The 25,573-nt window shown below is 48.4% G+C and overlaps 1 protein-coding gene across 3 annotated transcripts in view; it reads right to left on the reverse strand.

The window, feature by feature from the left end:
- Positions 1 to 24,777, reverse strand: part of PHC2 (polyhomeotic homolog 2) — a 59,355-nt gene extending 34,578 nt beyond the window's left edge. Inside the window, exons 1-2 of one of the 3 annotated variants that reach the window (XM_083628590.1) lie at positions 24,660 to 24,777; positions 8,053 to 8,275 (exon numbers count right to left, since the gene is read on the reverse strand). In XM_083628590.1, coding sequence (XP_083484716.1) covers positions 8,053 to 8,275; positions 24,660 to 24,676 — 240 coding nt within the window. In that variant the 5' untranslated portion in view covers positions 24,677 to 24,777. The remainder of the gene's footprint in view (positions 1 to 8,052; positions 8,276 to 24,659) is intronic. The other 2 variants (XM_083628592.1, XM_083628591.1) reach the window with 2 other exon arrangements.
- Between the last annotated feature and the right edge of the window lie 796 nt (positions 24,778 to 25,573).

Genomic DNA, 25,573 nt, shown 5'->3' on the forward strand with positions numbered 1-25,573 from the left:
CAACAAGGTGCTCCCCTCACATGCAGGTAAGGAGGAGGAACCCAGAACGAGGAACCCAGAACCACGGTGTGCCCGTCCTTACATAGACATTTTAAATTGCCTGCCCTGGAGTCCAAGACCACCCCCAGAACCATCATCCATACATCACAGAAGGGGTGTAACCCAAGACCACCCCCCACATACCTACATCACAGAAAAGATGGTCTAAAACAGAAATTTGAATGTTGTTTTTCCTGTTTGCTGGGTTATCTGATTGCCTTTCCTGATTGTCTTTCCTGATAGTCTGTCACCCATTAAAATGCTGATTACTCAATTCCTCAGACAATGTGAAGGCTCCCTGACCCCCCTCCCTCCTTGCAGGGAAAACATTTGGTCAGTTTGGGAATCAAAAATGGTTTCAGGTCGGTCTTCCTGTACTGATCTATGTACGTGATTGGCTGGTACATTTACGAACATTTAATATATATCTAAGATAATATATATCTAAGACGTGGGTGGTGCTGTGGGTTAAAGCCTCAGCACCTAGGACTTGCCGATCGAAAGGTCGGCGGTTCGAATCCCCGCAGCGGGGTGCGCTCCCGTCGCTCGGTCCCAGCGCCTGCCAACCTAGCAGTTCGAAAGCACCCTCGGGTGCAAGTAGATAAATAGGTACCGCTTACTAGCGGGAAGGTAAACGGAGTTTCCGTGTGCTGCGCTGGCTCGCCAGATGCAGCTTGTCACGCTGGCCACGTGACCAGGAAGTGTCTGCGGACAGTGCTGGCTCCCGGCCTGTAGAGTGAGATGAGCGCACAACCCTAGAGTCTGGCAAGACTGGCCCATACGGGCAGGGGTACCTTTACCTTTTAAGACCTTAAAATTCTTATCACAGGGTACAATGCCCGAAAGGGTGACAATATTTGAAGGTTTTATCTTTAAAGCCAAGGAAGAAGGGACATGCTATAGGTGTGTAAGAGGATGCAGGGCACCGAGAAAGTGGAGGGGGGAAAGGTTTTCTCCCTCTCCTCTCCCATCACACCAGAATCTGTGGACATCCAATGAAGCTGAATGTCGGAAGTTTCAGGACAGGTAAAAAGACAGGACTTCTCTATGCAGCACGTAGTTAAACCAGGAAACTCCCTCTCACTGGCGGCAGTGAGGGTCACCAACTTGGATGGCTTTAAAAGAGGATGGGATAAATTCATGGAGAAGGTTGTCTGTGGCTATAGCTACAATGGCTCTGCTCTGCCTCCACGGTCAGAGGCAGCAGTGCTTTTGAATCCCAGTTGCTGTGAATCACAGGAGGGGGTGGGCACTGTTGTACTCAGGTCCTGTTTGTGGGCTTCCCAATTGGGGCATCTGGTTGGCCACTGTGATAACAGGATGCTTCTCCATCTATTTACAGAGGCTGCCTGACACGGCTGATTTGGGGCATCAGTATGGGATAAGGGAAGGAGCAGAACTGAGCAAATAAAACAGGCTACTTCATCCCATCGCAAACCTCTTTCCGACTTTTTGCAATTTCACCTCCATATCTGCAGCTGCCGCCTACAAACCAGCCTTTGCAGACATAAAGCGGACTAGAAACTTGCCTCAAAAATTAAACCAGAACAAAAACAAAGACCCTCACCAAGCGGCAACTTCACTAGAGAGCCAAAGGTGCGAATGGGGCATATTTCAACCCAGAAACACAGCCAAAGCTGAGGACAGATTTTCCCAGCCTCCTCCCACCCCCACCCTACCCCGGGGGGTGTGATATACTTCACAAGTGACCCCCACAAAACACAGGCACAAGCAAGCAGGCAAGAAAGCCGTAGACACAGCTACACAAACAACCTGGATCTTTAGCTCTGCAACAATAACAGTAATAAACCTTCCTCCCCTGGAAGCATCAGCATAAATGGCTTGGGGGACCATGACCTTTTCCCACCCTTATAACCCCCCATCAAGGAAAGAATCACATGAGGGTTGCCCCTTTGGTTCCCTTCCAACTCTACAATGCTACAATTCCCACAAACACCATCTCTCCTGGCAAGATACAACAATGATTTGGTGACAGATATGTAGCCGTGTTGGTCTGCCATAGTCAAAACAAAAAAATTTTTTTTCTTTCCAGTAGCACCTTAAAGACCAACTAAGTTAGTTCTTGGTATGAGCTTTCGTGTGCATGCACACTTCTTCAGATACACTGAAACAGAAGTTGCCAGATCCTTCTATATAGTGAGAATGATTTGGTGGGCAGAGTACATAGGAAACTGCTGTGATAGGAATTTTGAGGGCTTAGATATATGTTAAATGTTCATAAGTGTACCAACCAAGCACGTACATAGATCAGCACAGGAAGACCGACCTGGAACCATTCTTGATTCCCAAACTGTCCCAAAAACTGACCAAATGTTTTTTCTGCAAGGTCAAAGGAAAATGGAAACGCCTCCCCATTGTCTTTTCCTTCACAAATCCTGTCTTAAGGATATGTCTGTGTTTGAATAGGGTGAGCCTGTGACCTGACTCAGGAACTAAGTATTTATCATTACTAAGTATTTATCATTACAAAAGACTGGCCAGGCTCCCCAGGGTATCCAATCAAGTAAGCAGGCAATCCAATCAAGTGACCATTAAACAGGTAACCTGTCAGACGAGATAAACAAGTCACTCAGATTTCTGTTTTAGACCACCTTTTCTGTGATGTAGGTATGTGGGGGGTGGTCTTGGGTTACACCCCTTCTGTGATTATGTATGATGTATGGAGGGGTGGTCTTGAGCTCCAGGGCAGGGAATTTAAAATGTCTTTATAAGGCTTTACACGCCATTGTTCTGGGTTCCTCCTCCTTTCCTGGGTGTGAGGGGAGCACCCTGTTGCAACAGATCAATAAAGACCAGGCTTACTAGCTGCTTTGCTTCTCCATAATCTCTGGTTGGCCTCTATTATTTTCTCCTACCAATAGGGAACCTATGTAAGGACTCTATATGGGCTCTTGGATACCCCATAAGGGAAAAGGGGCAGATTTTGTTTACAACACTGCCTTCCCCTGAGCCAAACTGTTGGGTCCATCTAGCTCAGTACTGTCTACACGGACTGGCAGAGGCTGTCCAGGATTTCAGGTAGGGACTCTTTCCCACCTCTACCTGGAGATGCCGTTGGGGATGGAACCTGGGACCTTCTGTATGCAAAGCAGAGGCTCCATCACTGGGCCCCATCCCTTCCCCATTTGCAAGATACCGTGGAGCTTAAAATAGGAAGGCCAATCCCCCCCCCTCACTTTTAGGGCACAGAGCTACTTCCCTGCAGCAGTTGCAAGCCTGGGAAGGCAACAAAAGCAAGGAAAGGGCTGAGGGGAGAACCTTTTCCCAGCATCTCCACCATCTTGTGGCAAAGAGTTCCATAGGATGGTGTGGCCTGGCATGAAAACACCCCCCCAAAAAAACCAACCCTTTTGTTCCTAGGACCTGGGAGAGACCAGGGTTCAAATCCCCGCCTCTTTCAGCAAAAACCACCACATATGCCACCTTGAGCTCCTTGAGAAAAAACAAATGGCCTATAAATGCAATAAAATAAATAAACAAACTCTCTTGGAGCAGGCAGGGAATCACATTTGTGCTTCCAATGCTCACCACCCCCAAACTGGTGGGAGATGCTGGACTCTAGCAGCTTCCAAGCCAAGCGAGGGGACCCCATTCCACCCTTTCCACCCCCCCCCCAGAATCATGCAGTCTTCTGGGCAGAGAAGCTGTCGAAAGCTCTTGCAGAAAATGAGGGTACTTACGCCCCGCGGGGAAGACCCAGGACAGCTGGGCCTCTTCAAGGACTCCGGGATGAGAGGCCTCGGACGATGGGTGGCCCAGGAGGGTGAAGAGGCAGCAGACCCAGCAGCAAAAGCTAAGAGCCTCTTTGCACAAGGAGATCCTAACACACAGCTTTGGGGGACATGATACTCAAAGGACGAAGGGAGTTCTCCTGCCCAGCCCCCTTGCTGCCATCCACGCCCCCAATTCCTCTGGCCCCAGATTTCCCCCACTTTCCAGAGGCTGTCTCCAGGAAATCCCCGCCTCCCTGGGTGAAGACAAAGGTGACCCTTGGCCTTTGGCCTCCGACCTCCACGAGCAAGGGGGGCGGGGAGCTGGAGAGGCGGCCCAGGATAAAGTTTCCATTCAGCACCTCGCAAGGATGCAGGAGAATCCGAAGCGCGGCTCGCTTCCCACCCACCTCCAGAAGCAGCCTTGCCCAAAGGAAATTCCCATTTTTAGATGAAAGCAAAAACAAGGGGAGGGGTGAAATCAAACCCACACAGCATGGAAACAAAGAAGATCTCTGCTCAGGAGCAAAAAAAACTGGGGCATTTTAAAGAGAGACTGCCATTTGTTTTCCTTTAACAACACAGGTGTGTATCTAGACAAACTGGGACTGCACAAACTGGAGAAGGATGAAATTGTATACAGTATTTAATCAGATCCTTTACAAAAAAAACAACCACCAGAGAAATAAATAGTTTGAAACCCAGGAAGGCTCCTGGCTGGGACAGCTATATAGAAGGTTTGTTTGTTTGTTTGTTTGTTTGTTTGTTTACACACACACACACACACACACACACACACACACCCTTCTATATAGCTGTCTCTCTCATAGATAGATAGATAGATAGATAGATAGATAGATAGATCCATCTATCTATCTATCTATCTATATGCTGAGTTCCTACCCTTTTCCTGGTATTTTCTTTAACAGTATTAGGCAAGATGGACCCACCCTGGGTTCTTGGAGGGACCCCCCTATCATTATGGTTCCACCCAACCCAAACAAAGACGTTGAATAAATGGACACCTACAGGCCAATCTCATTATTAAACATAGATCCAAAGCCTTTTCCCCTGCATCCTGGCTGAGAGACAGGCATCGCTTGCTCCCAGCTGCACACAGGAAGACCAAGTTGTTTCATTTGTAAACGAACCATCTCAGACGGATTTTTAATCCAAAACTTCAAAGCTAAGGAAAAAGCAAGCTCTCGTTGTGTATCGGAAAATGAAGGAAAAAACCCCACTATTGTTATTTTAAAAAGGGGTGGAGGACTTGAAAGCCTTGGAAGGTGGCCAACTCTATTTCATTGGAGGTTTTTAAGCAGAGTTTGGGTGGCCATCTGTCAGGGATTCTTTAGCTGCGACTCCTGCATTGCAGGGGGTTGGACTAGATGACCCTTGGCGGTACCTTTCAAGTCTATGATTCTACTATTTCATCTTACTGCAAACTGCCTTGGTAGATTTGGGCTGGGAAGCACTTTAGGTAAAGGTAAAGGGACCCCTGACCATTAGGTCCATTCATGACCGACTCTGGGGTTGCAGTGCTTATCTCGCTTTATTGGCTGAGGGAGCCGGCGTACAGCTTCCGGGACATGTGGCCAACATGACTAAGTCGCTTCTGGCAAACCAGAGCAGTGCATGGAAACACCATTTACCTTCCCGCCGAAGTGGTACCTATTTATTAACAGTGGTACCTCGGATTTAAGTACTTAATTCGCTCTGGAGGTCCGTTCTTAACCTGAAATTGTTCTTAACCTGAGGTACCTCTTTAGCTAATGGGACCTCCTGCTGCTGCTGCGCCGCCACCACACGATTTCTGTTCTCATCCTGAAGCAGAGTTCTTAACCCGAGGTACTATTTCTGGGTTAGCGGAGTCTGTAACCTGAAGCATATGTAACCTGAAGCGTATGTAACCTGAGGTACCACTGTACTTGCACTTTGACATGCTTTCGAACTGCTAGGTGGGCAGGAGCAGGGACCGAGCAACGGGAGCTCACCCCATCACGGGGATTTGAACCACCAACCTTCTGATTGGGAAGCCCTAGGCTCTGTGGTTTAGACCACAGGGCCACTCGCATCCCTCCAGTTGGCAAATAATAAATAAAATAAAATAAATAAAATCTACAGCTGTTGCCAACCAACCAAAATTTCCAAATAACTAAATTAAAACTGGGAGAACAAAGCAAACGAGAGAGAGAGAGAGAGACGCGGCAGGTGACCCTCCTTCCAGGGCAGAACAGTTTGGCCCATCGGCTGGTTTTTAGATGGTTCAGCCAGAGACATGGCAGAACGACTTGCCCTCAGAGGAGGCTGCTCATTACACTCCTGAACGAGTCCCTGCTCCAAGGAGGCATGCTAAGATCAGCAGCTCATGGAGGAGGAAACCACAGCAGGCTCCTCTTAGGATGGGTTATCTCCCAAATGTCCAACATTTGACAGTCATCAAGGCACAAGTCCCCTTCGGTCATTAATTTTGCATGGAGCATCAGCTGTTCTCTCAAGTCAGAGACAAACACACACACTCAAGAGGTTACACGCAACTGCTCTCTGAGACCCACTAGGGGGCGATGCTACCTCACAGATACCAGATAAAATTGATGCGAGAGGACCAGAGAGAACACACCAATATGCATAATATTTTTTAAATAAAATATTTGGTTCAGATTCCATGCATTACAGCACAGCCAATTCTGCAGTTCTTGGTGGTTCATTCATGGAAAGGCTTGATGAGTTCCAGCTCGCCTTATTATCCCTTATACACCCAGTAGCTCACTGCAGTCTGCGGGAGAGTTTCTCCTGCAAGTTCCAAAGATCTCCGCAGTCCACTCTGCAGTAACTCAGAGCAGGGCTTTTAGTGTGGCTGCCCCTGCCCTGTGGAATAGCATCGCTAGGTGCCCACTAGCTGCACTTTCTGGAAACAGCTGAAGCTGTTTTTGTTCTGACTGGCTTTCCCAGCTGGAAAAAAGGGGTCTTTACCACCAGTCTTGTTTTAAATGGATTATCGTATATACTCGAGTATAAGCCGACTTTTTCAGCACATTTTTTATGCTGAAAAAGCCCCCCTCGGCTTATACTCAAGTGAGGTCCTTTCAGGCTGCTCCTTCCTCCTCCTCCGTCTTTGCCGCTCTCGCGGGTGGCGGAAGTTGAATGAGCAGCCCAAAAGTAGCCCTTTCAGGCTGCTTGTTCTTCCTCCGCCGCTGCTGCCACCACCAGGTTTGTGGTGTGGTGAACTGGCTTATACTCGAGTCAATAAGTTTTCCCAGTTTTCTGTAGTAAAATTAGGTGCCTCGGCTTATATTCGGGTCGGCTTATACTCAAGTATATACGGGTATGTTGTTTTTGTGTTTCTAACTGTTCTTAAATACCTTGTAGGTAAATCGCCTTGAGACAGTGGTTTAGAAAATGATTTAAAAATCAATCATAATAAATAGAATAATAAGGAGGATGACAACAATGACAACAGGAGTCAATAGTCCAGATTTTCCTTGATATTGTGTGTGTGTGTGTGAAAGCAAGTAGGCATTGCATAGGCCTCCCAAATGGGAGTCAGGTTGCCACGCTGGAAGGACTCCATTGGCCTGACACATCAGGGATGTTCTTGCATTCAAACAACCCCAAATGGCCCAGGCTGCCTATGCTTGCACACGCTCCCACTTCTGCAAGAGGCAGCATGGTGTAGTGGTTAGAGCGCTGGGCTAGGACCCAGGAGAGACCGGGGTTCAGATCCCTTCTCATCTCCAAGGTTCACTGGGGGACCTTGGGTAAGTTACTATCTCTCAGCCTAACCTACCTCACAGAGCTGTTGTCAGGATGAACAGAAATTAACAAGGGGCAGGGCAACCAAGTACTTTGCCTTGAGATACATGGGGGGGAAAGGCAGCGTATTAATTTAATATCAGTGAGAGTCAATGTTGTGGCTAGTGAGTTGGACCAGGGAGAGCAGAGTTCAAATCCCTACTCATAGGCCGTGAATCTCCCTGAGTGAAACCTCGGGGGCCAGTTGCTGACCTCTCAGGCTAACCTACCTCACAGGATTGTTGTGAGGATCGAATGAAGAAAGGGATCGCCTTGTATGCCAAAGTCAAAATGGAGATGGGGGAGAAAAGGTGGGATATACTGTAAATGTAATAAAATAACAATACAATACAATATGCACAACTCCTCAGCTGGATCAGACACAAAGGCAAGCAGGGGTTGGATTATCCTGGTTCAAGCCTGGGGCATCTTCTCCCAGTCTGCCTTAGCTGCTCCAAACAGGAGGGCCTTTCCGCCCTCTTCCACTTACCTGAACGGTCTGGCGATCAGGGATCCCTCCGTACACAGAGATTTGTGGCCCTGCCTGGCGTCCATTGCTGGTGGCCGTGGCTGCCGTGGCGCTGCTGGTCGGAGGGGGGGCTGGCAGCTGCTCGTTCTCCATGGTAACCATCCAGGGCACCTGAGAGGCGGCAGAGGACGGGCGGAGGCCAAGATGGCGGGGTGCGTGGGTGCGGGTGGCCAGCCGGCTACAGCTGCGAGGAGATGAAAAAGCAGGTTACCAGAGGATCCACCCTGAGAGCAAAGCTCACCTCATAAGAACGTCAGAGGAGCAACTGGGATTCAGAAGCATGGCTGCCTTTGACTGTCAAGGGCATTATGGCGAATAGCCATCAACAGCCCTCTCCCTCCATGCATTTGCCCAATCCTCTTTTAAAGCCATCCAGGTTGGTGACTGTCCCTGTGGCAGTGAGTTCCACAGCTTATGCACCACGTGACGAAGTCCTTTCCTTTATCAGTGCCAAATCTTCCAACGTTCAGCTTTGTTGGATGTCTGAATTTTAGTGTTATGAGTGAGGGAAATAAATGTTTGCCTGTCCGTTTGCTCCATGCCATGTATCATTTTTAAAGCTTCTGCGATGTTGCCGTCTTTTCTCTAAACTAAAAAGCCCCAAATGCCACAACCTTTCCTCATAGGGGAGTCACTCTCCATCCACTTGAAAATTTCCGTGGCCCTTTTCTGAACCTTTTCCAACTCTACAATAATTCTGAGGTGAGGCAGCCAGAACCGTACACAATATTATTCCAAATACGGTCTCACTGTAGATTTGTGTAATGGCGTTGTGATATTGGCACTTAAATTTTCAATTCCTTTCCTGATAATCCCTAGCATGGAATTTGCCTTTTGCCCAGCGGCCACACACCAGACCAACATATTCGCTGAGCTATCTACTACCTCAGCGATGGTGTTGACGGAAAATTTGTGCTCCAAGACACAAATCAGTCAGGGGCCGGCCCTCCAGAGCTCCTGGCTTGCCCCTCAGAGCTCTCCCCAAACCCCTCCATGGCCAAGCCTTGCACTCTCCTGGAGTTGTTTTGCCTGACTGGAATATGTATATGTCCTTGCACTTGTACAATGCCTCTTGCTTGCCTGGATGGGACACAGATGTGGGAGTCCTGAGAACTAGCCGGCTACGCAAAGGTAAAAATTCACACTTGCTGCTCTGCCTATTTTTGCCTCTGCCCCCCTTCCCTGGCACACGGACCCTGGAAGGCTGACCAGAAGGCAATCCGGCCCTCAGGCTGCAGAGTTTTGCCGCACCACTGGACTAAAGAAGGGAGCTTCTGATCCCAACCATTTATGAAGCTGGTTGAGCAGCTTAGGGCACACAGCCTTAAGGGAGGTTCCGGAAGGACGATGGATAAATTCATAGAATCACAGAGTTGGAAGGGACCCCCAAAGGTTATCCAGTCCAACTTGCTGTAATCCCAGCTAAAGAATTCCTGACAGGTGGCCATCCAGCCTCTGTTTTAATACCTCCAACCACCGCCTTCTGAGGGAGTCCGTCCCACTGTTGAACAGCTCTTACCCTCAGAAAGTTCTTCTGAGTGTTCACTTTCTTGTAATTTGAATTGAATGGTTTGGGTCCTGCCCTTTGGGAGCAGCAGAAAACAAGCTTGCTCCTCCTTCCATGAGACAGCCCTTCAGATATTTGGAGGTGGCTATCGGTGGCACTGTGCGTTAAACCACAGAGCGTAGGACTTGCCGATCAGAAGGTCAGCGGTTCGAATCCCCGCGACGGGGTGAGCTCCCGTTGCTCGGTCCCTGCTCCTGCCAACCTAGCAGTTCAAAAGCACGTCAAAGTGCAAGTAGACAAATAGGTACCACTCTGGCGGGAACGTAAACGACGTTTCCGTGCGCTGCTCTGGTTTGCCAGAAGCGGCTTAGTCATGCTGACCACATGGCCCAGAAGCTGTACGCCGGCTTCCTTGGCCAATAAAGCGAGATGAATGCCGCAACCCCACAATCGGCCACGACTGGATCTAATGGTCAAGGGTCTCTTTACCTTTACCTATCATATCACATCTCAGTCCCCTCTTCTTCTTCAACTCCCTCAACTGTTTCTCACAAGGCTTTGGGTTTTGATGCGCTTCCAGTGGTAAAATACAGTACTTTAGAAAGTGCACAGATGCAATGGCAGTTTGGAAAGCAGGTAAGGTGGGGAAATGGTTTGAAATGAGGTAACCGATTTTCTTTCCGCAAATAGACTGCTCCAACTGCCAGCTGCCCTAGGGCTGCCAGGAAGTCCATCATGGCAAATCCATCTGCCAACAAAAAACAGGCTACTCCATAATTCCGTTTTTCTTTTGCATCATGCATCTTGCCCCAACCCCTCTGGTAATTGACTGCAGACAGGGACTGCCTTATTTCTTAATATATGTACAGAGTTTTGAAATTTTCAAAATATTTAAATAATACAGGTTTTAGCACCCATATTAGGGCAAAACCTTTGTGAGGCCAAACAAAATGCCGTGAAATAGAGCAGGAAGAATTCTTTATCAGGCTAGGTAGTTTCTTTAAAAAGTTGCCGGGGGGGGGGGGCTCTTGGTGCTAGGTGAGCCATTAGTGTATGCATCTGGAAGTGCTTCATAATAATAAATAAATTTTAAAAAATAGACTGTGACAGCGAAACCTTCTGAATGCACACACACTAGGGTCTGGACATATGGCAACACATGTCAGAAGTGTAAATTTTGGTGAATTTTCTTAAAAACAGCTCAAAAACTTCAAATTTTGGGCAAAAAAACTGTGTCCGGTTTTTCGCTTTCTGAAATATGGCAACCCTAACACATACAATATCTGTTTAATAGTAAGTCTGTTTAGGATCGCAGCCTGACACACCTAATATTCTGGGCACAAGTAAAATGTCCCTAAGCAATAAAAAAACTTTTTAAAAAAAGTATAAAACCAAAAGAAAAAAGAAAAACACATGACAATTAAAAATAATAAAATACCAAAATAAAAAAAACAGACCCAATAAACAGCAAAATGAATCCAGCAGCAAAATGCATCATTCAGAAACTCATCTTAATCTGTCCAATGCTGGCGTTTGCTTTGCTTTGCTTTACTTTTTACTTAGAGTCAAAACATCCCTAGAAGCCTGTTAGTTAGACCTCAAGATTCACACAAAGCAAAGCACAGACCAATGGAATATGACAATGAGGAAGGCAATTGTACAAACAATTGTAGGCAAAAAGGAAGGAATGAAATGGTATAATCTCACCTGTCCCTTGTGGGGAGGGCTTAGCTATGACCTTTAACACCTGGAAGTTTTTTTTGGTTTTGTTTTTTTAAAAAGTCTTTTATAAGGAAGAAAAAGCGGAGATTAATAAGGTCTTTGCCCGAAACTGGAGTGAAAGATATAGTGGAGCAGGAAAACCCTGGCAAACCGTAAGACATGATGCACGAGAAGCTGCCTCATCGTCCTTCAGCCGACCTAGCTGGGCACTTATCTGTTCTAGCCTTCCTCAGCCTAGTGCTCTCCAAAAGCTTTGAGGTAGTATTGCATAGTGGTGAGAGCGTTGGACTAGGACCTGGGAGGCTAAGCTTCAAATCCACACTCAGTGGGTGTCCTTGGGCCAATCATTCACTCTCAGCTTAACCTACCTCACTAGGGTTGCCATATTTCAAAATGTGAAAATCCGGACACAAAAGTTGAGCTCTTTTTTTCTTTTTCTTTTTGCGAAGTTGTTTTGCAAAATCTCAAAAAAAGGGTTTTGAGCTATTTTTAAGGAAATTTGCCCCAACCTCCAACATGGGTTACCATATGCCTGGACACTGTTTCCAATTGCCATATTCTGGCTATGTCCAGGAAATTCCAGACATATGGAAGCCCTACCTCACAGGACTGTTGTGAAGAGAAAATGGGATGTGAGGGATAAGAGCTGAAATCCCTGCATTGCAGGGGGTTGGACTACATGGCCCTTGGGGTCCCTTCCAACTCTACAATTCTGTGATTCTACGAGGAATCTTAGAGCTCCTTGGGGAAATGTGGGATATAAATGTAGTGAAATTGTAAATAAAAAAATAAGACCCTGTTATTTATCTGCAGCATCTGTTACTCTGAGGTAGACTGCAGGTGAACATAGGGGGGGGTTCTTGCTTACGCATCATTGCTCAGAGTCACTGACAGATGCCTCCTCTGTGAGTCTATCCCAGGCACAGGCAAACTCGGTCCTCCAGATATTTTGGGACTACAATTCCCATCATCCCTGACCACTGGTCCTGTTAGCTAGGGATCATGGGAGTTGTAGTCCCAAAACATCTGGAGGGCCGAGTTTGCCTATGCCTATTGCAGATCTTCATCTCCAAGCCTCTTGACTTGCCATCCACAAGCCTCATTTAAGACCTCCCGCGATCACTTTACTCCATCCCAGATATCCACGTGGGTGGAAATAACACAATTATCTAGCACGTGAAAGCCTAGGAGCCCACTGGAATCCCACTGCCTGTACACTGCCGCAAAATTCTACTTTGCGACCTTGAGGTCTAGAAACTTGCACTGCCCAATAAGGAAACCCACCAGGAAGCTAACTGTTTCGGGGCGAGCGCACCAAGTAAGCACAGTCCTGGTCCACAACAGCTTGCTGTCATGCGCACCAAAAAAAAGCCTTCAAAGCCAACAGCACAACCTCTTCCCCCAGTTCACAGTCCGCCTCCACAGGCTCTCTGCACCTACCTCCAGGCTACCGGGATTTGTGGCGCAAGTCGGAAGGCATGCACAGTCTTCAAAGGGATGGCAGGACCCCTGCCCAGGGGTCCCCAGCCTCAGCTCCACGCTCTGCTCCTTCAATCCTCCACATCCCCCGAAACAGACAAGAGCATCCTCTCCAGATGAAGCCCCAGAGCAGGCTTGGAAAAGGACCGTTTTAGGCGCCCTGGTAGTGGGGCACAGCCTGAAGCTAAGAGGCGCAAATCAATGCACAGCTCCTGGCGGCAGGAGAAGCGCCACCCGCCCTGCTGTCAGTGGATGTCATTTTGGGGAACCGTGTGCCTGAGATCTCCTCCTGCCGATCTGCCTTTGTTCCGCTACCCCCCCCCCCTTTGCACAGCCCAGCAATCGCACAGATACTCCAGGGTTGGGAGAGAAGGGGGGGGGGGAGAGAGAGATAAAGAAGAGAGCCTAATTTCCTGATGATTATGATGTCGCTTAGCAACCACCAATCAGGGCCTTGCCGTTTTGCCTGCAGTATTTCATGCAAATAGTTTCAGGGGGCTGGTGGCATGCGCACGTTCCTTTTAATCTCAAAGGGTCAGCCAAGCGGCTTAGCATGACTCTCAAGGGACACGTTAAGAGACTGATACGAGCCTGGGGGGGTGTGCGGAAAGACAGAGCGCCCACCTCGCCCAGGAGCTTCCCAGCGCAAGGGAGGACCAAGGACCAAGCTCAAGGTAGGCACAACCGCACCGCGGAAAGGTGGAAAGGAAAGGGATGTCCCCGCAGCGGCCGCAATCTATCCCGGTCCAGCTGGCAACAGCACATCTTGGGGCATGGGCACAGAAACCCACTTCTGCCAACAAAGCGAAGGGACCTCTCCAAGTTCCAAGAGCCTCCCTGAGCAAGAAATTAAGATGTTAAAGTATCCACACACACAGGCTTTGCCAATGCAAACTAAAACTGTAACTCAGAAAAAATGAAGTCAAGCTTTATGAGGAACAGCGGAGGGAGTTGAGAGATAGCCGTCTTCAAATATCTAAAGGGCTGTCCCATGGAGGATGGAGAAAGCTTCTTTTCTGCTGCTCGCAAAGGACAGGACCCGAGTAAGTCGATTGAGATTACGAGAGAGGAGATTCTGACTAGACATTAGGAAGAACTTTCTGAGGGTAAGAGCTGTTCAGCAGCAAAACGGACTGTGTTGGAAGGTGGAGGTTTTTAATCAGAGGTTTGATGGCCACCTGTCCAGGATTATTGAGCTGTGATTCCTGCATTGCGGAGGGTTGAGCTAGGTGATCCACTCTACATTCTATGATTCCATGAAATTCTGCAACCTGTATTTGATTCCGCAAAAGTAAGCAGCAGCTTGATCAAACTGAACCCCAAACTCTCTGAACACTGAAAAAAGTATTATTCAGCAACCTCTTTTGCTTTGGAGTTTTCACTGGGTCTTGAATCCAGACTGCCTTGAGTAGAACCTTAAGGTCTAGAAACTTGAGTGGCTCTTTTAAAAAAGAAAGTGGGGAAAATGTGACCTATCAGAAAATTGAATTCTGTGCTTGCCACTATATTTAGTGTTTGTGTGTCCACACTGCAGCCTTAAGAAAGTAAGAAGAGTCTGATGGAATAGGCCATTGGCCCATCTAATCCAGATCGTTCTCACAGTGGCCAACCAGATGCCCCAGGGGGAAACCTGGAAGCAGGACCCGAACACAAGACCGTTCTCCCCTCCTGTGGTTTCCAACAACAGAAGACTGGCTGCCTCTGACCGTGGAGGCAGAGCATAGCTATCAAGGAGCCCTCGGTTGCTCTCTCCTCCATGAATTTGTCTGATCTTCTTCTGAAGCCACCCAAGCCTTGGCTACTGGGGAGGTTTCTCCAAACCACACACTTGGTCGTGTCTTCTTGAAACCCCCAGGAGAAAATAAAGGCAATCACCGCGGAGGAGGATGAACCCTCCTACACGAGGGGAGGGGAAGGGGCAATGAACTCATATCACTCAAATATGAGGCACTCAAGCGTTCCCCCTGCCCCCCTCCAGTGGGCCCATTTATCGTCCCCTAATTGTTCCGTTTTCATTGCTGGCGCCGCCTCGAAAGGACTTCCATTAGCCGGCCCTGGTCAATGGTGCCCGTAGGATCCCCTATTGATCGGCAGGCGCCATCGATTTCCATCAGGCTACTTAGCATATAAATTAGCCATTTCTGGGAGGGCGGGGGCGGGCGAGAAGAAAGTATTCAGCACAAATTAATTTGAGTTTGGTAGCCTTTAAAAAAAACCACAAAGCCCACCTGCAAAAGCATCAAAAAACACATGTGAGGGGGAGGAAGTCAGGGATAATGGGAACTATAGTCCAATGGCACCCAGAGGGCTGGAGTTTCCCCACCTTTCGGGGTCAGATCTAAGGCCCATCTAGTCCAATATCCCAAGTCCCACTGTGTTTCCAATGTTCCTGTCCTGAGAAGCTCACAAACACAGCACGAAAGCAAGAGCTCACAGGGCTAGAGCGTGGTGCTGACAACGTCAAGGTTGCAGGTTCGATCCCCGTAAGGGATGAGGGCATAATGTTGCCTTGCAACTAGATAATTCCCACTCTATGATTCTATGAGAACTGTCTGCCCTCCAACCACTGGTACCCCAAGAGCAGCACGGTCAGAAACCTGGAAGTTCAGCTTAGCTAGTATGGGCTGGAGTAGTGATGTATGGAAGTGAGAGCTGGATCATAAAGAAGACTGATCGCTGAAGAATTGATGCTATTGAATTATGGTGCTGGAGGAGACTCTTGAGAGTCCCATGGACTGCAAGAAGATTAAACCTATCCATTCTGAAGGAAATCAGCCGAGTGCTCACTGGAAGGACAGATCGTGAAGCTGAGGCTCCATACTTTGGCCACCTCACGAGAAGAGAAGACTCCCTGGAAAAGACCCTGATGTTGGGAAAGATGGAGGGCACAAGGAGAAGGGGACGACAGAGGATGAGATGGTTGGACAGTGTTCTCGAAGCTACCAGCATGAGTTTGACCAAACTGCGGGAGGAAGTGGATGACAGGAGTGCCTGGTGTGCTCTGGTCCATGGGGTCATGAAGAGTCGGACATGACTAAACGACTAAACAACAACAACAAAGTGTGGGCTGGTAGCCGTGGAAAAGCCCATCTCCTATAAAGTAGCTCGATCCCATTTTCATGTCATCTTTAGAAACCTGACATCACCACGGCTTAGGACGGAGAGTTCCACAGGTTAATTTCCTGCCATGCAAAGAAGTCTGCCCTGAATCTATGGCTTGCATGGTGTGCTGGAGTTCTGGTTATCCAGAGTGAGGGAGGAAAGGGTTTCTTTTCCTGCACTCCCAGGAAAATACACCTGATCATAGGTCTTCCTCTGCTTTCTCACTGGTTTAACAAACCAGCACTTCCGCCTTTCCTCACTGAAGTAAGAGGACCACCAAGGCTAAGTGATGGACAGGACCTTCAGAAGACCAGGCCTGAGGGGACCCATCTAGTTCAGCATCCTGTTCTCACACTGACCAACCAGACACCCATTGGAAACCGGCGAACGCAAGAGCCCTCTCCCCTCCTGCAGCTTCCAGTAACAGGTATTCAGAAGCATAGCTGCCTCTGGACCGCAAAGGCAGAATCGCAGCCTTGTAGAGTTGGAAGGGACCGGGGTCAGGGTCATCTAGTCCAACCCCCTGCAATGCAGGAATTTTTCACCCACCCTGGGACTCAAACCCACGACCCTGAGATTAAGAGTCTCATGCACTACCAACTAAGCTATCCCTCAGGGCAGACCATAGCCACCCTGGCTAGTAGCCATTGATAGTGTTATCCTCCACAAATGTGTCCCGTCCTCTTTTAAAGCCGCCCAGGTTGATTGACATCACTACCTCCAGTGGGAGGGAGTTCCACAGTTAAATTATGTACTGCATGAAGAAGGGCTTTCTTTTATCTGCATTGTTTTATACACTTCTATCATGGCACCTCTTACTCATCCGGCTCAGTCCTGAGCCCCTCCTTTATATGGAAGGTCCCAACTCAACCCCCAGCATCTCTAGGTAGGGCAGAGAAACTCCCTCCCAAAACCCTGACTAGTCCTGGCCAGTCAGTACAGACAAAGCTGAGCTGGCAGGACCAATGGTCTGGCTCGCTACAAGGCAACTTCCTCTTCAAAATCAGCTCTTTGATTCAGAACCATGAGAAATAGAACCTTAGCTTAACTTTGGAAGAAGGGCCAACACTCTCCACTTGGCTTTGCACTTTGAAGCTCCCAAGTCCAGCCGTCAGCATCTCAAGGTATGGATGGGAAAGACCCCGTCAGAAGCTCTGGTGAGCTGCTGCCAGTCAGTGTGGATGATATTGAGCTAAATGGAGCAGGCGTCTTCCCTTTCGCTCGCCTGCCTCCTCCCCTTATTCCTGCCTCCTGAGATGACTTGACCCTCTGCGCCTTCTGAGCTTTTACCAGGCAATGATGCCCCCATTAACCCTTCCACATTTTTACCTTTGCCTCCATATGGACCGGAAGCTTACTCATTCTCTCTATATATATAAAAAATTAGGAGTCAAATATATATAAGCTTCTATAAAGTGCTATTATGGAGCTTTCCATTAGCCTTCACAAATGGCCTCTGTCTGCTTACAAGCTCCGTAGCTGTAAATCTTCCGGAAATAGCGCTGGAATCATGGCAGCCCACTCAGCCTGGTGCATCCGCAGCCGGGGTCCCCCTCCCATTTAGGCATTCCCAGCTGCTGCTGCTGCAACGTTTGCAACTTAATGATGATTAAAAACACGGAAATTTATGGCTGCTCCCTGATCTGAGCTGGCTGCCATTTATTTTATCTTTTACAAAAAGACCTGGCAGGCCAACGGCTGCTCTTGACTTTCCTTGGCTGGCATTATGTCATATGGGACTTTAAACAAGGTGCACTGTTAGCAGGGCCAGCAGAAGAAACTGCCTCTCTTCCCTTCAATTACACTTGCCCTTTACTCTCACAAGAGCAGCAACTCCTTCACCGTTCTGGAAGCAAAGCCGTGAGGCCATCTGCCGCCAGCAAACGTAATGGTGTTGCAATGCCCTTCAGCGCACATTAATGTGGTTCAGCTAACTGCAATGCACTCTGTTTGGTAGGAAGAGACTGACTGGAAGACACTATTTAAAAACACCAAACAGAGGCTCTGTTTCACATTCAGCATGCTCAGAAAAGGCTGCACTGTTGGCTCAACTTGCTGATACACTCCCACAGTGCACAAATTGCTTAATGCTACTTAAGTGCAGAAAATCTCAAAGGCGGAGGCTTCCTGCTGTATCTCTGTATGAATCACTGCTCTGACCCTGTCTCCTTCAAGCAGCCTCTGCTGAGCTCAAACGCTGCTAAACACTTCCTTCCCATCAAGTACGATTAGATCACTCCTGCTGCAGGTACAAAGCCCTTCTTTGAAGGGGGAAAAAGGGCTTCTTTCAGAAACTCATGCAGAGATGCAATTCTGGGCTTGCCTTTTTACAGTCTGGAATCACACCCAGAACACCAATTCAAAACAAATACTGTATTTTTCGCTCTATAAGACGCACCAGACCACAAGACGCACCTAGTTTTTGGAGGAGGAAAACAAGGAAAAAAATATTCTGAATCTCAGGAGCCAGAACAGCAAGGGATTGCTGCACAGTGAAAGCAGCAATCCCTCTTGCTGTTCTGGCTTCTGGGATAGCTGCGCAGCCTGCATTCGCTCCATAATACGCACACACATTTCCCCTTACTTTTTAGGAGGGAAAAAGTGAGTCTTATAGAGCAAAAAATACGGTAAAACAGGTTATCTATGGGTTCCTCAGAAGACAGCCAATCCTTACTGCTATAGTCTAGCTAGTTTCTGAGAAATTGCAATTTCTAGGATTCTTTTAGCCACATTTTAGGTGTGTAGAGATCTGCTGTATTCCAGACCATGGGCTACACCCAATGCTAGCCCTATTTAGAACTAGGCCCATTGAAATAAATGAACCTGTTAGTCATGCCTCAGAACTTCAACGGTTATTGTTGTTTCCTTAGTCCTGTTATATCTGAAAACCATCAAAATATGATAAAAAAGAAAAAGACAGGCTTGATCAGGGGAAGCTTAATAAGTAGCAGAACAAACAACAGAGTTTTTGAAACTGATCTGTGATCACGTGTTTTCCAGTTGTAGCAATGGGCATTTTTGTGGACTGCAAATAAAGAGAGGAGGACCATTAAAAAAATAGCAAAAACAAAATGTATGGGTAGAGAAAGAAGAAAAACAGAAATTGGGGCAAGGGTGATGGGGAGGAGAAAGGAAATATTACTCCAGATCATGAAGGACTCATCCAGAACTCTTCCAAGGCCTACACAACACACATCCACTGAATATTGATCACTGTTCTGTGTACCCATGAGGGCTAGACCCTTGGCTCTTGGTCTTAATTGAATCCCCAAGAAGCTCAGCTTTCCGTTCCTTCAGCTAAACGCTCCCCAAACCTTCAAAGAATTCCACATGCATGAAAGGCTTAGGGCTGCCCACTTGCCGCCTTGCCTTCCCCCTATCCTCCAACCAGGACTAATTGCCTGGAAGACGCCGTCTGATAAACATGGAGCATTTAAAAATGTATTAGGGTTACGGAAGCATCTATTTCCGGCAGGAAACATGGAGAGTTACGAGAGGGGAGTGCATGGGGTTGGAGGGGGCTGATGTATTTCCCCTCACACCCAAGGTCAGCCCAGCTCTCCAGTAAAACATCTCTGGAGCAATCCGTCGATTGACACCTGCCATCCATCAAACCCACCCGAAGGCCATTGCAGCCGCAAGGTTCTAAGGAGGCAAGGAAAGAAATCAAAAGAGGGAAGGACCCCTCCTTCCTTCCTTCCTTTATTTCATAAGATTTTTACTCAGCTTGATTGGTCTTTTAAGAAAACAAAAACAAAAAAACCTCCAAGTGGTTTACAAAGAAAATAAAACAAAAAAAATATATTTTTTAAAGTAAAAAGCAACTTGTTAAAACATTTGAAAGATAAAATCAATAATAAACTAAAACCAAATTAAAACATACACCAACATTCTACATGTCTGGGTCCGCATGCCTACACAAAAATGTTTTTGGCAGGTGCTGAAAGGAGTACAGCGAAGGACCCTGCCTGATATCAATAGGCAGGGAGTTCCACAGTGTAGATGCCACCACAGTAAAAGATCCATGCCTTACAGGGTGGTACCTGTAGCAGGGACAGTTCTGCAGATCAAAGGGGTCAAGTGAGTGCATCTCATAGGTAAGGCGATCTCATAGGTAAACTGGTCCCAAGTTGTTAAGGGCTTTAGATACTAATAGTAACACACTGAACTTGGCCCTGTAAGCAAATCAGCGACCAGTGCAGATCTCTCAGCTATAGGAGTTTCCCACTGCCAAAGCCTCACTCCTGTCAGCAAGGGAAGCCCCACATGAAGCGCATTGCAGCAATCCAGTCTTGAAGTAACCTGTGCATGAACTACTGTGGCAAGGCTTTCTCAAGTTCCTTCCACAAGTTCACTGCTGAACGGCTGGTTAGCAACCGCAAGGCCGACATCCCCCTTCTCTGTGGGTTGGAGAGGATGGGGCATCCTCTATGGCAGGGGTAGGGAACTTGGGCCCTGTAGAAATCGGGGGCACCAACAGAGTGCCCATGAAAGCCTTAACTGCAGCCCCTGACCAGGGGTCCCAGCCAGCACTGAGCTTTCATTAAACAATAAATAAAATGCAAGTCTCTAAGTGACTGTTGTGAAGTGAGCCACCCTGGCTGCTCAAGACTGAGCAGTGGGTGAAGTCAGGGACTGTAGCAAGAATCTCTTTCCCTTCCTTTCCATCTCTCCATCTCATTTTTTTCATAGTCCTTGAAATCTCTCTAGTTTGCTCTTCCTTTTGTTCCTAGCTGCCAGGATGCATCTTTCCTGCGGGACTTTGGTACTCCCAAGAAGCAGTTTTCTGCAATTACTACTTTACAATAAGCATACAAGTCCTCCCTGCAAAACGCAAGCGGCAAAGTTTTGCAAAAGGGCTTAGGAACAGTCTCCTGCTGTTGTGCATGGGCTAAAGACCAGGCACTTGTCGAGAATGCGCCACAGAGCTACCTAACACTACCTAACACGAGTCCACACAGAAGTACAGTGGTACCTCGGGTTACAGACGCTTCAGGTTACGGACGCCGCTAACCCAGAAGTAGTACCTTGGGTTAAGAACTTTACTTCAGGATGAGAACAGAAATCGTGCACTGGTGACACGGCGGCAGCGGGAGGCCCCATTAGCTAAAGTGGTACCTCAGGTTAAGAACAGTTTCAGGTTAAGAACGGACCTCCAGAACGAATTAAGTTCTTAACCTGAGGTACCACTGTACAGTGGTACCTCAACTTAAGAACAGCCCTGTTTATGAACTATTTGGTATACGAACTCCGCAAAACCGGAAGTAGTGTCCCGGTTAGCGAACTTTACCTCGGCTTAAGAACAGCTTTGGTTTAAAAACGGACTTCGGGAACGGATTAAGTTCATAAACCAAGGTACCACTGTAAGTCTCTTTGTGTGCCATGGAGCTTACTCTCACCTAGTCGGGTACAGGATGGCAGCCCAGGTTTTGGTTTAGGGTGGAACACCAGAGTAAAACAAGGGCACCTTCTGGGCCAACTTTTAAACGCCTGCTGAAAAGTTTCCTATTCCTATTAGAAATACATCTTTCTGCAGCATTTAGCCAAATTCTGATTATAACGTTTTAACAGATTTATTGTAGAGGGGGAGGTTATTAAAAATATAAAGCAGGATAGAAATGAAATGAATATTAATGATGATTTTGATGCTTCTATTGCTGCAAACCACTTTGATAGTGGCGTAAACTGCAGCAGTTTTTTGTAAACGAATAAATAAGGAATGAGAAACCAGGAACCCTATTATGCCACCCTCACAAACCCTGGACTTGGGAGCTACCAGACGCTTCCAGACAAGGAGTCAGAATCCCTTCAGCTCATTGTTTGCCATTAAGGAGTCACAAATTAATCAGCCTGCCATATGGGGGGGGAGGGGGGAGTGGAGGGAGGAAAAAAGACATCAAGCAAAAATTAAGAATTCAACCTTCCCCCTGCGCTCAACACGCGCCCCCCCCCCAAATGCAGCTTACTCATCTCATCTCCATTTCAAGGCAATTCCTCCCACAAGGGACATTGGATCTATTCCGTAATAAGGCCTTTAATAGAGAGAGAGCTCCTTTTCAAGGCCGATTACAGCAGACCTTCCTTCTGTTCCCCGCTCAACCCCCACCACAATGTACACAGTGTCTCCTGCCTCCCATCCGCACAATACCGTAATCCTGCAAGGTAGAGGGTGGTTGGAGGTAATGAACGGGCTGTTCTTCTGGAATGCCCAGGAAGCCTTGCAGCCAAGCACAGGATGTGAACTCAGGTCTCCCTTTAATAAAGCTAAAGGTAAAAGGACCCCTGACCATTAGGTCCAGTCGTGACTGACTCTGGGGTTGCGGTGCTCATCTCGCTTTATTGGCTGAGGGAGCCAGCGTACAGCTTCCGGGTCATGTGGCCAGCATGACTAAGCCACTTCTGGTGAACCAAAGCAGCACACAGAAACGCCGTTTACCTTTCCGCCACAGCGGTACCTATTTATCTACTTGCACTTTGACGTCCTTTCGAACTGCTACGTTGGCAGGAGCAGGGACCGAGCAACGGGAGCTCACCCCATCACGGGGATTCGAACCGCCAACCTTCTGATCGGCAAGCCCTAGGCTCTGTGGTTTAACCCACAGCACCACCCACGTCCCTCCCTTTAATACCAACACTCTAACCACTCCATGACACTGCCTCATTCTCAATGTGTCGCTGATCCCAGAAAAAAAGGCCACCATGCGAGACTGGAATCAGGGACTTTCCACTTCTGAGGCGCCATCTTTCAGCCACGATGCCAGGTGGCCTAAATCTTTTTGAAACCACAACCGATACCCCCCATGCTCAACACCACACCAGCTTACGAGGGGCCAAATGCTTGTTGGAACAAGTGTGGCTTGAGTTCCAAGAGCGGGAGAAGCCCTTCATTCCCTCACAGGGAACCTTCTTCTGAGGGCCACATGCGAGCAGCAGGGGGCTAAAGTGGGTGGCGCCTCTTAATCTCAGGGACATGGGTTTGAGTCCCATGTTGAGCAAAAGATTCCTGCATTGCTGGGGGTTGGACTAGATGACCCTCGTGGTGCCTGGAACCCACTCTGCAATTCTATGATTCTGTTATTCATGTGGCACAGTAAGATGTGGTGATGACCATGGCCTTATCTATTAGATAGCCTTCATGACTAACAGATAAGCGTAACAGATGTGGTCAGGCAGCAGTCTGAAGGGCACCCTGAAGGCATCCATCTGGCCATGTTTGCCACAAAGCGCTAGTCAATGTCCTGCCCTCCCAAGGTCACTGGACTCCATTTCCCATCAGTCCCTGCTACAGCAGCCAATGGTCACGGGGGTTAAGTGCTACAGCCCAGTAACATCTGGATAGGGCAGGGGTCAGCAACCTTTTTCAGCCATGGGCCAGTCCACCGCCCCTCAGGCCATGTGGTGGGCCGGAGTATATTTGGGGGGGGGGAATGAACGAATTCCTATGCCCCACAAATAACCCAGAGATGCATTTTAAATAAAAGTACACATTATACTCATGTAAAAACACCAGGCAGGCCCCACAAATAATCCAGGGATGCGTTTTAAATAAAAGGACACATTCTACTCATGTAAAAGCACGCTGATTCCCAGACCATCCGCAGGCCGGACTGAGAAGGCGATTGGGCTGCATCTGGCCCCCGGGCCTTAGGTTGCCCACCCCTGGGATAGGGTGTTACTTTGGCTATCCCTAAATCATGTGGCCTGATCCAGAAAAGCCACTCACGGTTTCCGAATATTTATTTCTACAGGACTCATCCACATGCATGATGCTGCATAGAGGTCAGTAAAAGCTCCATTCTCTGCCCTGAGGGCCTTACAATCTAAAGCAGATACCCCCAAAAAGCGCTCTATGAACATTAAGAGTTAGGACTGTCACCATGACCATGCCGTAGCTATGCTTGATAAGATATTTTGAAAAAGTCTGAAAACCATCGTCCCACCCAAGAATCCAGGAGTCTAGCTGAGCACATCTCCCTTCCCTATGCAATGTTGCATAGGCTGCAATGGGCTGTAGCTCAAATGGGTAGAGGGTCTGCCTTGCATGCAGGTTCAATCCCCAATGGCGTCTCCAGGTAAGGAGAGACACCCTGCTGCTGCCAGTCAGTGTAGACAAGGGATAGCCAACTCACAAGAGACTGCAATCTACTCACAGTTAAAAACTGGCAGTGATCTACCCCCTTTTTTGGGGAGCCAAAGTTGTTCAGCTTCTTTGGGGGGAGCCAGTGATCTACCAGTGATCTATCGCAGACGTCCAGTGATCTACCGGTAGATCTCGATCTACCTGTTGGACATGCCTGGTGTAGACAATACTGGGATGGATAGGCCAATGATTTCAGCACAAGGCAGCTTCCCGTGTTCCAGTTTAATTCAGAACCTCGCTTTGCATTTAGGTGAAAGACAACAGCTCAGAGGTGGAGCAGCTGCCTTGGTCCCAGGTTCAAACCGCAATGGCATCTCCAGGTAGGGGCTGCGAATGTCCCGAATGTGAAACCCTGGAGAGCCGCTGCCGCTCAGTGCGGCCAGTATTGAGCTAGCTGGTCCGGTGACCTGCTTCGGGAAGAATGCAGCTTGCCATGTTCCTATTGCAACAGAGCATCGCAAATGACACCTTCCCGACCACCGCCAAAAAGGGAGAAGAAACACCATTGCAATGCTCAGGCCTTGGAAGAGAAGCAGCAGAAGGAAGGGGAGACACCCCCTCCGCACCCAACGTCCCCCACCAGCACCAGCACCCTGACAGGCTGCCCTGCCCCCTTACCTGACCTCCACGTGCATGCGCAGCGACCAGCCAGCCTGGCCCCCCTCCGCGCGCGCGCCACGAGCAGCGAATGCAAAAAAAAAAAAAACCCAGACAGCGCGCGCAAGACAGCGGGGGGGGGGGGACAGGATTCATTAGCATTCCTGCATGCGTCACGTGCGAGCGCCCGCCAATGGCAGCTCCGGGCCTTTTTGTCCCCGCCCCTCCCTGGACTCACACCATGAAACCCAGCGAAGCGGGGGGGGGGGGAGAATGCATGTCCCAGACAGTTGCCATAGCAACTGGGGAGGGGAAACCCCACCCTGTGGATCACGTGGCCTTAGATCCCCCCCCCCCCATTTGCACCTCTTGGTGGAGAGAGTAAATGGGGGGGGGGATGATGCAGTCAGCCCACCCTCCTCTCTTTAGCCAGTATTTGAAATGCAAATATATTTAAAAAGCACGCATGCAGCAATCACAAGATGTGATGTCTGGGTTAAAAAAGGGAAAGAAGAGGGGCGGGATGCCTAGTTTGGAGGTGGCTGAAGATTTAGGATTGGGTTTAGAATACAGTTGCCCTAACTTTCAAAGCAAACGAGTGGTCCTAATTATTGGCACATGCCTTGAAATTCCAAGCTATCCATTGTTTTTGTTAATTGCTCCTGGCACACTGGAAATTCAAATCCGCCACCCACATTTAATACTCATTATTACAGTTTCCTTTCCGCCAAGGAGATGGTGGGGGGAGGGAGTTCTCCTGGTTTGCATCCTGTCCTCACAACAGCCCTGTGAGGTAGGCTGGCCGCTTGCTCCTAAGGAGGAATGCATCGTTAAAAGAGGACATAAAAAGGTAAAGGGTAAAGGGACCCCTGACCATTAGGTCCAGTCACAGACGACTCTGGGGTTGCGGTGTGCATCTCGCTCTATAGGCAGAG

This window comes from Podarcis filfolensis, assembly GCF_964270895.1.
Source record: "Podarcis filfolensis genome assembly, chromosome: 8".
Taxonomy (NCBI): Eukaryota; Metazoa; Chordata; class Lepidosauria; order Squamata; family Lacertidae; genus Podarcis; species Podarcis filfolensis.